This window comes from Hemitrygon akajei, chromosome 2, assembly GCF_048418815.1.
Source record: "Hemitrygon akajei chromosome 2, sHemAka1.3, whole genome shotgun sequence".
Lineage (NCBI taxonomy): Eukaryota > Metazoa > Chordata > Chondrichthyes > Myliobatiformes > Dasyatidae > Hemitrygon > Hemitrygon akajei.
In genome coordinates, this window is record NC_133125.1 from 46,976,974 (window position 1) to 46,991,780 (window position 14,807).

The 14,807-nt window shown below is 40.0% G+C and overlaps 1 protein-coding gene across 2 annotated transcripts in view; it reads left to right on the forward strand.

Annotated features, from left to right (window-relative positions):
- The window catches only part of syk (spleen tyrosine kinase), a 127,797-nt gene that overhangs the window by 84,846 nt on the left and 28,144 nt on the right, over nt 1–14,807 (forward strand). Inside the window, exons 7-9 of one of the 2 annotated variants that reach the window (XM_073071884.1) lie at nt 1,743–1,811; nt 11,172–11,262; nt 12,997–13,174. In XM_073071884.1, coding sequence (XP_072927985.1) covers nt 1,743–1,811; nt 11,172–11,262; nt 12,997–13,174 — 338 coding nt within the window. The remainder of the gene's footprint in view (nt 1–1,742; nt 1,812–11,171; nt 11,263–12,996; nt 13,175–14,807) is intronic. The other variant, XM_073071891.1, reaches the window with a different exon arrangement.

Sequence of the window (14,807 nt, forward strand, 5' to 3'; positions counted from 1 at the left end):
ATTGGACTCCCATTCCCTGGGAAAAAGATTCGCCATCATCTTATCTATGCCACCATAATTTTAAACATTTTTATGAGGTCACCTCTTATTCTCCACGTTTCTAGCCTGAGAAACCTCTCCCCATAACTCAGGCCCTCTAATCCCGGCCTCACCAACAACTACAGCATTATATCCCAATTCCTGTATTCATTGCCTTGACTGATGAAGACTAGCATGCTAAATGCCTTTTTCACTACTCTGTCTACTGGTGAAACCATTTTCAATGGTCTAAGTGCACTTGTATCCTTTGCCTCTCTGTTCCATTACTCCCCATAGTACCCTAGTATTCATAGTACAGGTCCTACGTTGGTTTGATTTTCCAAAATGCAACCTGTCTGTCTTGAAATCTACACATAGTGACCATTTCATTAGATACCTCCTGTGCCCATCCACATCAAGGTTCGAAGCGTTCACAGATCCCCTTTTGCTGTAATGTGTGGTTATTTGAGTTACTGTCATCTTCCTGTTAGCTTGAATCAAGTGTGGCCATTCTCCCTTGACCTCTTTCAGTAACAAAGCATTTTTGCCCACACAACTGCTACTTAATGGATTTTTTTTGCTGCATTCTTTATAAACTCTAGAAAATATTTTGCATGAAAATGACAGGAGACCACAAGTTTCTGAGATACACAAATTATCCTGTTTTGGTACCAAAAATTAGTCTGTGGAAACTTCGATCACAACTCTTCCCCATTCTGATGTTTGGTCTGAGCAATAACTGAACCTCTTGACCATGTGTGCAAGCTTTTTTACATCGGGTTGCTGTTGTATGATTGACTAATTAGATATTTGCAATAATGAGCAGGGGTATAGGTTTCCCCTTAAAAAGTGGCCACTGAGTATTTTGAATAATAAAGATCTCAATTATGATCTCAATGATGCACCACTCATGACTGACCTCCATTCACAGTAACAACTACCCTCTGCTTCCTACTTCCAAACCAATTTTACATCCACTTAACCATCTCTCCCTGGATTCTGTGGGACCAAACCTTCCAGATCAGCCTACTATGCAGGACCTTGCTAAAGTCCAAATAAGAAACATGCACTCTCCTACCCTAATTTATCTTTATGGATGCTTCTTCAAAAAACTAAAAGATCTCCAAAACTACTCCAAAGAAACTAGGCTGAAGACTATCCACAGACACAAGACCTTGCAGATGCTAAAATCTGAAACAACACCCAAAATGATGGAGGATCTTGGCAGATCAGACAGCATCTATGGAGAGAAATGGATTGTTCATATTCTCAGTTGAGACCCTTCATCTAGAACATCTAGTCCAGGTGAAGAGTCTTGACATGAAAGATGCACTAGCCATTTTTCAGTGTCATTTTGAAGAACCAAGTCCAATTTAAATCTATGATCACCAGCCCTCTTTCTCACCAGTCCGCTTTCCCACCAGCCCTGCAGAACATTTTCATCTCTGAAAAGGGCAAATTCTATTCAGCAGTGTCCTAGATTGAATAAATTATTGTCATAATATCACCAAGATCATTAGGATTTTTATGTCATCATGTTTTATCACTGGTATATTTGCACTAGTTTTATTTCCATTTAAATAATAATATTTATAGCATAAGTAATTTTTGGAATGCTTTGAAAACAAATAATGTGAATTTTTATTTGAATAGCCCATCATATATATTAAGTGTACAGATACTTAAAACAGTTCAATTTTCCTTTTTGAAATTGTGGTTTCCAGAATGAGGGAGAAGGTGGAATATTCTCCAGAATCAAATCCTCATCCTTTCCAAAGCCTGGTTTCAAAAAGGTGCTTGACTCATGTTACTATATTACAATTTTCCACAGGTTTGTTGGGTTGTTGAGTCCCTAACACCGTGTTTAATGCATGACCTCAACTAATATTTGAATGTAGCTACTAATAAATTTTCTAAGGTTGTTTTCTCTCTGCACTCTTTACTAACCATTTTTAAAGAATGTGCAGAAATTACAACATGCAAACTCAATTTCCTATGCTGTGAATTAATGTGATAATCATAATACAAATGGCATTCACTTTAATCATTAATAATTACATGCTGACTTGAGCATAATTATACTGTCTAAATGTTGGGTGTTTCAGCTGGTGAATGTTTGTGATAATCTTGCTTTGTTGCAAAGGAGTCCCACTACAAGATCCGCCTGTAGATCAGGAATACAATATAGAACATATGTCTACCAAGAGAATATAATGTTGATACTTAAATTTGCACTACACAGTTCCCCTCATTTTTGGAGTATTGGTGCAAAATGTATAAAGTATCATGATACACATTAAATGGATGACAGCTATGAACTTAGTCTAGTAGCTTTTTTCTTAGAGGCTTCCTGCTCTCCTTACATGTGTAGTTGTTGAATAAATATTTGGACTGTTTTGGAAGGTTCTTTTGTTTTTTTGTCAGACCAATCCACATATGTTAAATAATTTCTTGATGCCTGCACTGGATCCAACACCAACACAATGTCATGACCAAGGAAATCTTCATCCAGACTTGATTCCTCTCTGGGAGAGTTCATTTGACTTCAATAAGTAATTCAGGTTTTGTCATTGACTGCAGCCCAAGACCTCTTGGTTTACAAACTCCTGCAACAGTTCCTGTCTCCCAATTGCATAACCTTGACTTGTTTGGTATGAAACTAAATGTACTTGTTTTGCTTGAAATTATGTTATTTCTTGTTGCTGTGATACTGACAATTTTGATGTAATTGTGTCTGTTCAATCTAGAGATGAAATTTGTTTGAACAAATGCATGAGTATGTTCTTCATCCAGAACTGTACATAAGTGAACTGAGGTAGTGAGAAGGGTTGTTATGTGCTTCTGGTTTTAAATGCCTCATGAGCACTTGCTTTCCGAGAGCTTCTTGATTGGCCTCTAGGCTGTTTTGATATCATTGTTCTTCAACTTGCATGTAGTACCGGAGTGAACGTGGAAGCACGATCAAATTGCAATTCAAGGATTGGTGAATGAAACGATTTCTTCAATAATTCTCAAATTTCCTAACTTCTTTACCCTTTTTAATAGTACTTAAAGTAATCTTGCATCTTCTTTCTTTCTTTCATTTTACAATATTTTTATTCAGAAGAAAAAACAAGATTTACAGAGTGCAACACATAGATACATCTCAACATAACTTGTGTACATTCATATATTGTAATAAAATTGATCAAAATGTTATAGCATAACACATAAAGGTATACCACACTGTTATCAAAAATTTAAAGATAGGTCATACATCATAAAATAAATTTTTTATGTTAAAAAAAAGTCAACCCCCTACCAACTACCAAAGAAAAATCTTTGGTATCTTCTCTTCTTAAGCAAATATGTTTTTTTTTCTAATTATCCATTATCATCCATCAGCACCTTCTGCATGTTTTGTAACAACTAAAGGTTTGGACTGGCCCAGAATGGCAGTAAGACATAAACCCCAATTATCTTCTTAAAACTACGTTTATTGGGACAGAACAGATCAAGCATTAAGATTCTTATTTAGGTATGCACGTGCCCCTCTCACTACAGCACACTTCCTGTTCTGCCAATTCGCAGTGCAGTTCACAACCACTCCATCGGTGGGGTCCCAAAAACTACCCCCAAGTCCCTCGACTGCTCTACTTTTATACCCTTTCCACTGATATGGAATACCGCAGTAAGTGTACTAATACATGGCTCCATCTCAAACCATGAAACCAAAACCAATCATCACCTGTCACTACTCATCACAATACTATTCCCACCCCTGCACTCAACTTTCATGTTCCCACATAAGACAGTAGTATTTCAGTCTCATGGTTGTATTCCCATCGAATAATCAAAATTCTGTTACGTTCAAGGCCACGGTAATGGTGAGACATTCAACAGGCACAAAGATTAACCATTTACAATTCCTCCTTTCTCCACTTCTGCTCTCTGTCTAGCTGGATGACACATTGCCCTGGAGTGCCAGATTATCCTGCAGGCTGAAGGGTGCTTGGAGAGGGAGATCGGTTAGACCACATTTCTGTGGATGTAGTAACCCTATTTGGTCATGCTTTCAAGGGCTGGGGGGGGGGGTGGTCAGAGGGAGGATGGTGACTTTACACCTTCTCCTCCCAATCCTCACCATCAAACCAAATATCTGCATGCTTGGCAACCCGGTCACCGCCCTGTAAAATAAGAGCCCGGATCTTCACTGGGTCCGGTTGCCAATTAGCAGTTCATGTCACTTACAAGTGCCTGACCTTGACCAGGAGGCAGGCAATGTCAACACTCTTTTCCTCCCTCACCTCAGCCCAGGTCGGCACCGACAGAGCGGCCTCCACCATGGTCATGCTGCGCTGATTCAATGCCTCCACCTCTTGTTTAAAATTCCCTATTTCTTCCTCTTTCCAAGAGATTGTCTTATGTTGTTGTATTATGGTGGCTGCTGGCAGCCAAAAAGCCCCTCTCTGGCTCTTCCTCTTGTTTGGGGACCCTAGCCCCTTTAGACAGGACACGATATGGTGTCCCATCTCCAACCCTCAGGGGTCCAGCTTGTCTTTCCAATCCACTGACACATTTTAATTCATGGTAAGCCTACAAATTGGCCAGGCTGCCAAACCCCACAGAGTTATTAATCCAGCACAGTACTCGGTATTCTTCATAATTGGGGAAGAGGGTTATCTACCTTCTTATTCTTAATTTTAATCATTTCTGCTTTCGACCACTCCTGCTAGATCATTTGTCAACTACATGAAAATGTATTGTTACAACAAAAGCTTCTTGGATGCAACCCAGATAGGCAGAAAGATACAACTCCAATGATCTATGTAAAACTACATTTATTAGGACAGGACAGGTCAAGCATTGGAATACTTATCCAGGTATGCAGGCGCCCCTCTCACTGTAGCAACCCCCCATTCTGCTGATCTACAGTGCAGTTCACATCAAGCTCATCAATGAGGCCCTGAGAAACTACCTGAAAACCCCTCCACCACTCTGCTTTACCACTGGTATGAAATGCTGCAATAAGCATACCAATACGTATCACTATCTCAAACCACCCAACCAGAACCAGTCATCACCTGTCACCACTCACCACATCACAATTCCCACCCCTGCACTCAACAAACTTCCATGTTCCCACGGTTGTTCCCACAGTCGTATTGCCATACGATCAGGAGCAGAATTAGGCCATTTAGCCCATCAAGTCTGCTCCACCATTTCATCACGGCTGATCCATTTCCCTCTCTGCCCCAATCTTCCGCCTTGTCCCTGTATCCCATCATGCCCTGACTAATCAAGAATCTATCAACCTCTATGTTAAATAAACTCACTGACCTGCCCTCCACAGCTGCCTATATTAACGAATTCCACAGTTTCACCACTCTCTAGCTAAAGAGGTTCCTCCTCTAGAAATTGCCTCTCCAAGAGGACATCCCTCTGTTCTGAGGCTTTGTCCCCTGGCTATAGACTCCCCTACCACAGGAAACATCCTCTCCAAATTTACTCTGTTGAGGCCTTTCAACATTCGATAGGTTTCAGCAAGATTCCCCTTTGTTCTTCTGAATTCCAGTGAGTTCATGCCCAGAGCCATCAAATGCACCTGATATGATAATCTTTTCAATCCTGAAATCATTTGAGTGAACCTCCTTTGAACTCTCTCCAATGGAAGCATATCCTTTCTTAGATAAGGGGCCCCAAACTACTCACAATACTCCAAATGAGTCCTCACAAGTGTCTTATAAAGCCTTGACATTACACCCTGGCCTTTACATTCTAATCCTCTCGAAATGAAAGCTAACATTGCATTTGCCTTCCTCACCACCAACTCAACCAGCAAATTACCCTTGCAAGTTGCATTCACACGGTTGTATTCCCAGAGAAGTAATCAAAGTTCTGTTATGTTCAAGGCCGCAGTGGTGGTGAGACATTCAACATGCACAAAGATTAACCATTTACAAATCACTGCACAACACCTTTGGTTTTGCATGGCATGAATTCTTCTGTTGGGAACAAAAAAAGATCATTTTTGAAGGTTACTAACGGGACTATAGCTCCAGTGCTCCTATTGTGTAAGTTCTCAGTGTTACCCTGTACTCACACACGGTATGCCAACAGTCTGTTGAAAGTGTCCAAACTGGGAAGCAAAATGATAAAATATATAACTGATGCCACTAAGAGAGACACCTCAGATCCAGCCCAAGCTGCTCAAAAGCTGTTGGTCCAACAAGGGTGTCAGTGCATCCAGGAAGTATACTAAATCATTGAAACAAACCGACTAAATATTTTCTATGTCTTCTTTCTGCCTGTGGATTCTGAGTTGGATCACTGCCTGAACTCTCAGTCAGACTTCATTTCCACCTTCTGTCCGTCAGTATGGCATAGAGTGACTGAGTCAGACTGCACATACACAGACCCCCGCTTCTCTCAGTCCACTCCGGATATCAACCATCAAATTACATACTAATGCTACTTATCCTCCCCAGGTTCTACAAGTCACTGACATGAAACTAGGGGCATTTTAAAATAATACCTTAAAATCCAACCAACCAGCACACCTTTGGGTTGTGAGAGGAGGCCAGAGCAGCTGGAGGAGGTCCATGCAGACACAGGGAGGATGTGTGGATTCCACGTAGACTGCATCTGTAGTCGGGAATTAGGTTATGTCGCTGGAATTGCAGGTTAACAGCCCTTTTCTTGAACAGAGCCCAAAGAACAGCAGCTTTGATAAAGACTCCTTATGAACTGGTTTCTATGAATCTCACAAGTTTGTGATTGATGCTTTTGGTCTTTGTGACAAAGATTACCAGAGGTTGTGATCTCTGCACAATGCCTTGGAGATGTTAATCCTGATCATTTATGTGCATTTGAGCACCTGCTACCAAATCAACACCACGTTGCTTTTAATTGATGCAGCAACAAATACCACCACAATGATTGCACACACTCAGTCCCTACTAGGGCCGAACTAAGGATGGGCTGACATTTCCTGGAGAAGAACGATCATTCGCTGAGACGTGTAAGAATGGAACAGCAGTTCTCATGGGGGACTTTAACTTGCTGATAGATTGGGTGTATCAAGTTGGTCAAGGCACTCTTGAGGAGGACTCCATGATGGCTTTCTTGAACAGCATGTTACTGAACCTACAAGGGAATGTGCTATCTTAGATCTGGTCCTGTGCAATGAGACAGGTAAATTTAGTGATCTTGTAGTTAGGAAAGAGTGATCACAGTATGGTTGAATTTCTCATACAAATAAAGGGTGCAATAGTTCAATCTAAAACCAGTGTATTATGCCTAAACAATGGAGACTACAATGGGATGAGGGAGGATTTGCCTAGCGTAGACTGGGAACACAGGCTATATGGTGGGACAGTTGAGGAACAGTAGAAGACTTTCAAAGAGATTTTTTACAATGCTCAACTAAAGTATATTTCAGTTAAAAGCAAGCATAGTAAGGGTGGGCAGAGACAGCCGTGGCTAACTAAGGAAATAAAAACAGGCATCAAACTAAAAGCTCATGCATACAAAGTTGCCGGAATTAGTGGGAAACTGGAAGATTGGGAAAACTTTAAAAAGCAACAAGGACCATGAAATGAGTAATAAAAAAAGGAAGCTAGATTATGAAAATAAACTAGCACAAGATATAAAAACGGATTGTAAAAGCTTTTATAATTATATAAAACAGAAAAGGGTGGCTAAAGTACACCTTAGAGGTTCCTTAGAGGACAAGAAGGGGGATTTGATATTGGGTAATGAGGAAATAGCTGAGGCTTTGAATGACTACTTTGTGTCAGTCTTCACAGTGGAGGACGTGGCTAACATGCCAAAGAGAGATGTTATGAATGTGATGGGAGATGAGGGGTTTAGACTATGAGGAGAAATTGAGTCACCTGCGACTGTTCTCACTGGAATTCAGAAGAGTAAGAGGAGATCTTATAGAAACATATAAAATTATGAAAGGGATAGCTAAGATAGAGGCAGGAAAGTTGTTTCCACTGGTAGGTGAGACTAGAACTAGGCCTCAAGATTTGCGGGAGTAGATTTAGGAGGGAGATGAGGAGGAACTGCTTTTCCCAGAGAGTGGTGAATCTGTGAAATTCTCTGCCCAATGAAGCAGTGGAGGCTACCTCAGTAAATATATTTAAGACAAGGTTGGATAGATTTTTGCATAGTAGGGGAATTAAGGGTTACGGGGAAAAGGCAGGTAGGTGGAGATGAGCCAATGGCCAGATCAGCCATGATCTTACTGAATGGTGAAGCAGGTTTGATGGGCCGAATGGCTTACTCCTGTTCCTATTTCTTATGTTCTTATTTACAGTATATCTCATTCTTCATTCCATTGTTAGTTAGTATGATGTGTCTAATGTTAAGATTACCCACGTCAAGTCAATGGCATTAAAACTGCTGTATATACAATCTGACATATCACTCCGAAAAGATTGACAGTCTCTTTCGTTTTGACTATTAATCACAATCTAAGTACGCCCAGTGTTGATAGCTCTGCATCGAACACTCTGAGTCCTGTACTCATTGGCAACAGAAGATATGAAAGAACACATGATTTGGTCACTGAACAAATAAATCATAAGAACAGTTGCAATAAATGTGTGATGGTGCAGATATAAGATAAATAGCCATGGTTTTGATGTGAGAGTATTTCATACTCAAAGTAATTCTGCCTGGAACAGAGGAGGAAATTTGGCCTATTGCACTGACACTTAATACACTCCCAGCAGTTCTGTTCCCTTACTTCCCTTTAACCTACTTTCTCACATGCTCCAATGTTTATAGTGATTCATTTAACTTACGAAGCAACGCCCTTGAAATATGGGAGCAAACCAGAACACCGGGGGACGTGATGAGGTCACAGGGAAAACGTGGAGACTCCACACAGACTCAATGTCAGGATGAAACCCGGTTACTGGAGTGTGTGATCACAGGACTGCTTGCTGCACCATGAGAGAAATACTCACTGCAGATTTGTTTCTTGTTTAAGCTCCCAAGAAACATTTTAGCAGATTATTGCTGCTGCAATCTGTCCAGATGAAGCAACCCAAGAAAGGGTTGCAGTCACTGTTTGATTACTTTATTGCCATCTTTCATTCCCAACAGCTTTCGATAAAGGCATTCTTTTCAATCCTCTACTTAGTAAGCACAAAAATTATGAAAAGTTGAACACAGATTCACTGATGAGAAAGGTGTGTCTTTTAGCAATGTTATTAGTGGGAAGAGGGAGCAGTCTGGCGATTAGATTAAAATGATCTCGGAAAAACTAATGCTGCACTGCCCTCTACTGTTACTGATGTTAAACACACTGCAAATTTATCTGACAATTTTTAGTCACGATAGCCAGGAGCTGTTTTTGTCCAATTTAGCACAAAGGTAGCTAAAATTATTATTCCTTGCGCATTTTAAGAACTGCTGCAGGAAAATATAGGAAAATTAACCTGACCTCAGCAGTGAACCGAAAGCAAGCTGAAACACAAGGAAGTCTGAAGATGCTGGAAATCTGAACCGACACACACACACACAAAGCTGGAGGAGCTCAGCAGTTCGGGCAGCATCTGTGGAAATGGAGAGATGGTCGATGTTTTGGCCCGAGTTCCTCCAGCATTTTGTGTGTGTTACTATGAATCATATCCAATGATATGATACATTTGACCCAACCACAAGTAATTCTCTTGCAGTGTTAATGCTGTGAAAGTAAACACAAAAGGAAAATGTTATTTTGCTGTTGATTCCAAGATAGTGAACTTAGTGTCAGGGAAGAATTTGGTTGAAGTACTTCTCCAACGTTAAAATTGTATTGATTTAATTACAAATTACAGGGAAAGCAAGATAAAAGTTCCATAAAAAGACGAGGGGACAAGCTCTTGCATTTGAACAACAGTCATTGTGTCATTGTGGAGAGGCATATCCAAACTCTCACTGAAAGAGGACAGTTAGAGAAAGTTATTAAGAGAGATCAAAGCTACAATCAAGATACAGGATGCTAGGAAACATTATTTTAGTTGCATACTGCGTTAGCAATCATGGTTTCCATCATATGTCACTTCAAGAGCGTGGCTTATATACAGGGTGAGGTTCATATACATGCTCTCTTCTCATTTTTACCATCAGGAAGGAGGTACAGAAGCCTGAAAGCACACACTCAGCAATTCAGGAACATCTTCTTCCCCTCTGTCATCCAATTCCTAAAAGGATATTGAACTTATGACACTACCTCTTTTTTATTATTCCTGTTTTTACACTACTATTTTAAATTTAACTATTTAATATACATATATCTGCTTACTGAAATTTATTTTTTCTCTATACTATCATGTATAGAGTACTATCATTGTACTGCTGCCGTTTAGTTAACAAATTTCACGACACATGCTGGTGATATTAAACCTGACTCTGATCCTGATTCTAAGATGCTCAGAAATTTAGAATGCAGGTAGTTATACTTGACAGGGACGCTTTTAAAGGCATCCAAGAGTAAACACAAGTTAGTTGTTAGCAAATGTTTCAAATTGAGAGAGGCAAAGGCAGTAAGATTAAATGGATTGGGACAGACACTTGGATTAAAAACGTCGGTTCAACGGGGAGGCCAACAGAGGAACTTCAGTCCCTAGGAGTAGAAAGAAAATGAGCTGAAGGATCAGGCAGAGACATCTTCTGAACAGATTTCGTTTGTGGAAAATCATGGGGAGAAACTGTAGCACATAAAGGGTTTGGGATGCATTTGGGAAGAGGGTTAGGAAAACACATTCCAGTGGCAAATCACCCTTTCAGCAACACTTGGTAGTCATCAAACTACCAAGGCTTTCACATTTAAGTTACTTTGAAACTGTTTAAATGATTTTGACTTCAAATAAGCAACAGAAAATAGAAGAAAAATGGCAATCTTCTCACAAGAACTTGTAATCTAACAATGTTTTCTTTTGTTATGTGTCGGCCTTTCATTGGCTCCTCTATGTACTGTTAATACACTTCACTGCTTGCATCTACCTCCTTATAGTGGGCTGGCATAATAAACACTGATTAACATGTGGCATACGCTTTACTTGCATGCTTAGAATACAATGATCTTGATAAATTACAATACGTAACCAATCCAGCTCTCCCTATCGAATGAAGACATTATAATAAGGCCTAATTAACATTGATTTGTATTTTTTTAGAAATCAACAATGGTTGACCGTTCTGCTAGTGCAGCAACTTTTAACCCATACATGCCCAGGCCAAATAGACAGGGCGGAGGAGGAGAAGGAGGTGAGTCGTGATTCTGTTTTATCTGTTAACAATGAACTTCTCTGTTCTGCTAATATAAAAAGGTAAATAATGACATTTCGCCAGTATGAATTGTAGCACATGTTGCTACAATAATTTCCATTTATAAGTATTTACTGCAAATTGTTTTTATTCTGTGGCATAAAGTTGGAAAGTATGTGCAAGATAGCAATAGACCAAATGTGTGATCTAAGCAGCAAAATAAAATATCTTTGTTAACCCGGTATAAATTCTGCTGATATGCAAGCCCATTGTTTTACATAAGAATCTCAAAATCATTGTACTGGACTTTCCAAGGAAGGTGATTATTTAACTGATGCAGACAAGAGATTTGAATTGAATTGAATTGAATGATCTTTATTGTCCTTATACATAGGTACAATAAAACTCTGTTTGGCTTCCTCTCAGACAATTAAATAAAGCAGTAGATAAAAACAAGACAGTAATAGAAAAACGGTATTAAATAGATAAGTAGCAGAAAATTAAGTTGCAGCAGCACTGGATTTGTTCCTACACTCATGATCGCTCACCCACATAAAGCCCAGAGTACACTAGCACAAGTAGTGAGTGGTCAAAGCTCCAGGAGCCTCAGGTTCCTCTCATCTGAAAGCTTGTCCTCTAGAATTTGACATTTCTGCCCTACGTCTCTCATAATTTTATAACCTTCCCTCAGGTCTCCCCTCAATCTCCGGCACTCCAGAGAAGGGAGTCCTAGTTTGTCCAACCTATCCGTATGGCTAATTTCGAAAGCATTTTTCAAGTTTTGAAATCATACCCCTTGAGATATTCCCAACCGAAATACTCGTTTTGTTTCCTTTGCCCGTCCAAAGATTTTTTCTTTTTACTATAGCGGTCAGCAGGTCTCTATTCCAGCTCGAGGCTTCGGAGTGAGTTCAGTCTCCCAGCGTCTTCTGTCGGGATTCTCTGTAGAACATGTGGGTTCTCGTTGGGTCCCCTGGTTTCCTCCCACAGTCCGAAGACATCCTGGATGGTTAATGGGTCATTTTAAATTAACCTGAGATTAGGTTAGGGCTAAGATAGTGTTGCTGGAAGTTGCTGGGTGGTGTGGCTTGAAGGGTCAGCAGGGCCTATCCCAAAATATATCTCTAAATAATAAAAATAAAATAAATCTCCTTTGCTAACTGGGCTGCTGTTATTTGAGATATGCTGACTGGAATATTATGGCTATGGATTTCATCCTGCACACCATTACTGTGTTTCATTCCTGACAGTTAACTGTTTTAAAAATTAAGAGTGAATGCAGTATATGCCCCCCACCCCATCTGTGTTGTATGCGTTGTCTTGATATTATTAAAGACATAGAGATGAATTTCCACATGATTTTCCACATTCTCCATCATAACTTTATCCAAGGAGAGACAGCTTTCCTACTGCTGCCATAATGGAAGATTTAGAGACAAACACTCCCCCTTCCCACTGCCATCTGCTACAACCCTCTCCTCCCATCCCCACAGAAATACCGTCTCATAATCAAATATCCAACCTGCTACTTCCCAAATTCCTGAAATTCAACAGAGTTAAAAACCAGTCACGAAAATAGAGCATGTTTGCTTTTGAAATCTCGGTCTGCTACCACAGGCGGTATGGGTTAATGCTGCCAATTTGGTTGATTGTCTAAAGTTAAAAACTGCCTCATGAGTGCACTGTATGGCCAGAGTTGAGTTCAGTACTGAGTGCCTGTCTGCCACACTGCAGGTGTACGGAGTGATGCCATGCCAATGGATACCAGCGTCTATGAGAGCCCTTATGCTGACCCTGACGAGCTGCAGGGAAAGACACTTTACTTGCAAAATGATTGCCTCACACTGGAAGAGAAGGAACTTGGATCTGGTAACTTTGGTACAGTAAAGAAAGGAATTTACAAAATGAGGAAGTAAGTGTTTACATGTTTAGAAGGAACACACTGATATGACACAGAAAATACTATGTAAGCAGCTTTCTGAAATGTTCATTTCCCAAGTGTGTTTTAGAGTCATGGACCACCACAGCCCTTCAGCTTATCCAAACTGTGCGCCTAGAGACCATAGCCCTCCGTACCCCTCCCATCCATTTACTTATCCAACTTCTCTTAAATGTTGCAATCAAACACGCATCTACCACTTCCACTGGTAGCTCATTCCACACTTGCACCACTCTCAGAGTAAAGAAGTTCCCCCTCGGGTTGCCCTTAAATATTTTCACCTTTCACCCTTAACCTATGAACTCTAGTTCTTATGTCAGCCAACCTCAGTGGAGAAATGTCTGCTCGCGTTTACCTTATCTATACCCCTCATAATTGTGTTCGCTCTATCAAATCTCCTACACTCTCCTACTCATTCTCCTACCGTCCAGGGAATAAAGTCCTAACCTATTTAACCGTTCCCTACAGCTTGGGTTTTGGTTAGGTTAAGGATCAGTTAAAGATGTCATATGACTCAATTTTAAAGAAAGTAGCAGTTAAAACATGCAAGTAATACTCAGATTTCAATTAAGAAATCTATTACAGTACTTAAGCAATTTCATGTTATATTTCCATAATTATGAAGAATATACAATATTACTTTCACATTATCCCTCCTGGCAAAGTGTCATTGTGAGAAAAGTGACAATATTATATTAGTTTTAAAATATATCAATATTAGAATAACTGGCTAATTGAGGTCAAATATCAACATATATTGTCATAATAGAAGACTAGGATGTGTTCAGAACTGTTAAAAGGAGTGCTGGGGTTACATGATTCAGGCCACTTTACTCTCAGAATCACAGTTTTTGAGCCTTTAAATGGATTAAATTGATCCTCACTCTCCAAATGTTCCGAGCTTTGCAAACTATACAATCCTAAAAATGCTTTATCGGATTTTGTTTTTCGTCTTAAACAGCATTTCAAGGGTGTAGTTGATTTTTTGTCCTCCCAGTAGGAGTTCTGCCATCGGAGTGGACATATCATAGAGCTTGTAATTGTTTTATTGGCAATAGTGACACTCCAGTCCCTTATTAACAGTTATAATGTCACCTTTGAGAGCAGGATTGATAGGCTATTTGCCCATGGAATGCATTTATATAACTTGTATCATGAATTTGTGAAGGAACAGAAGATAACCGGTAACGTTGACTTGCTTCAAGCTGACTCAGAGTCAGACGTGAAGATGTATCTCAGACTCCAGCCTTGACAACATAGCATTCCGATGTGTTCTCCAGCCAATCTTGGCTCCACGTACAGCAATGAAGCAGAAAGTTGCCACACTTGCAGTATTACGTGTAGTTCTGGTCCTCGTGCTTTTGGGGAAGGATGTGATTGATGGAGAGAACGCAATGTAAATTTATCAGGATGTTGCCTAGATTGGAAGAATTCAGCTTTTGGGGAGAGATTGGATAGGCTGGACTTGCTTTCCTTGCAGTGGAGGAGGCTAAGGTCTGATGTGATAGAAGTCTAAGATTATGAGAGGCATAGATAGTCAGAATCTTTTACTCCTGTGATATGGATATCAAAAATAAGGTGCCATAGATTTGGATGGCATTCGTTA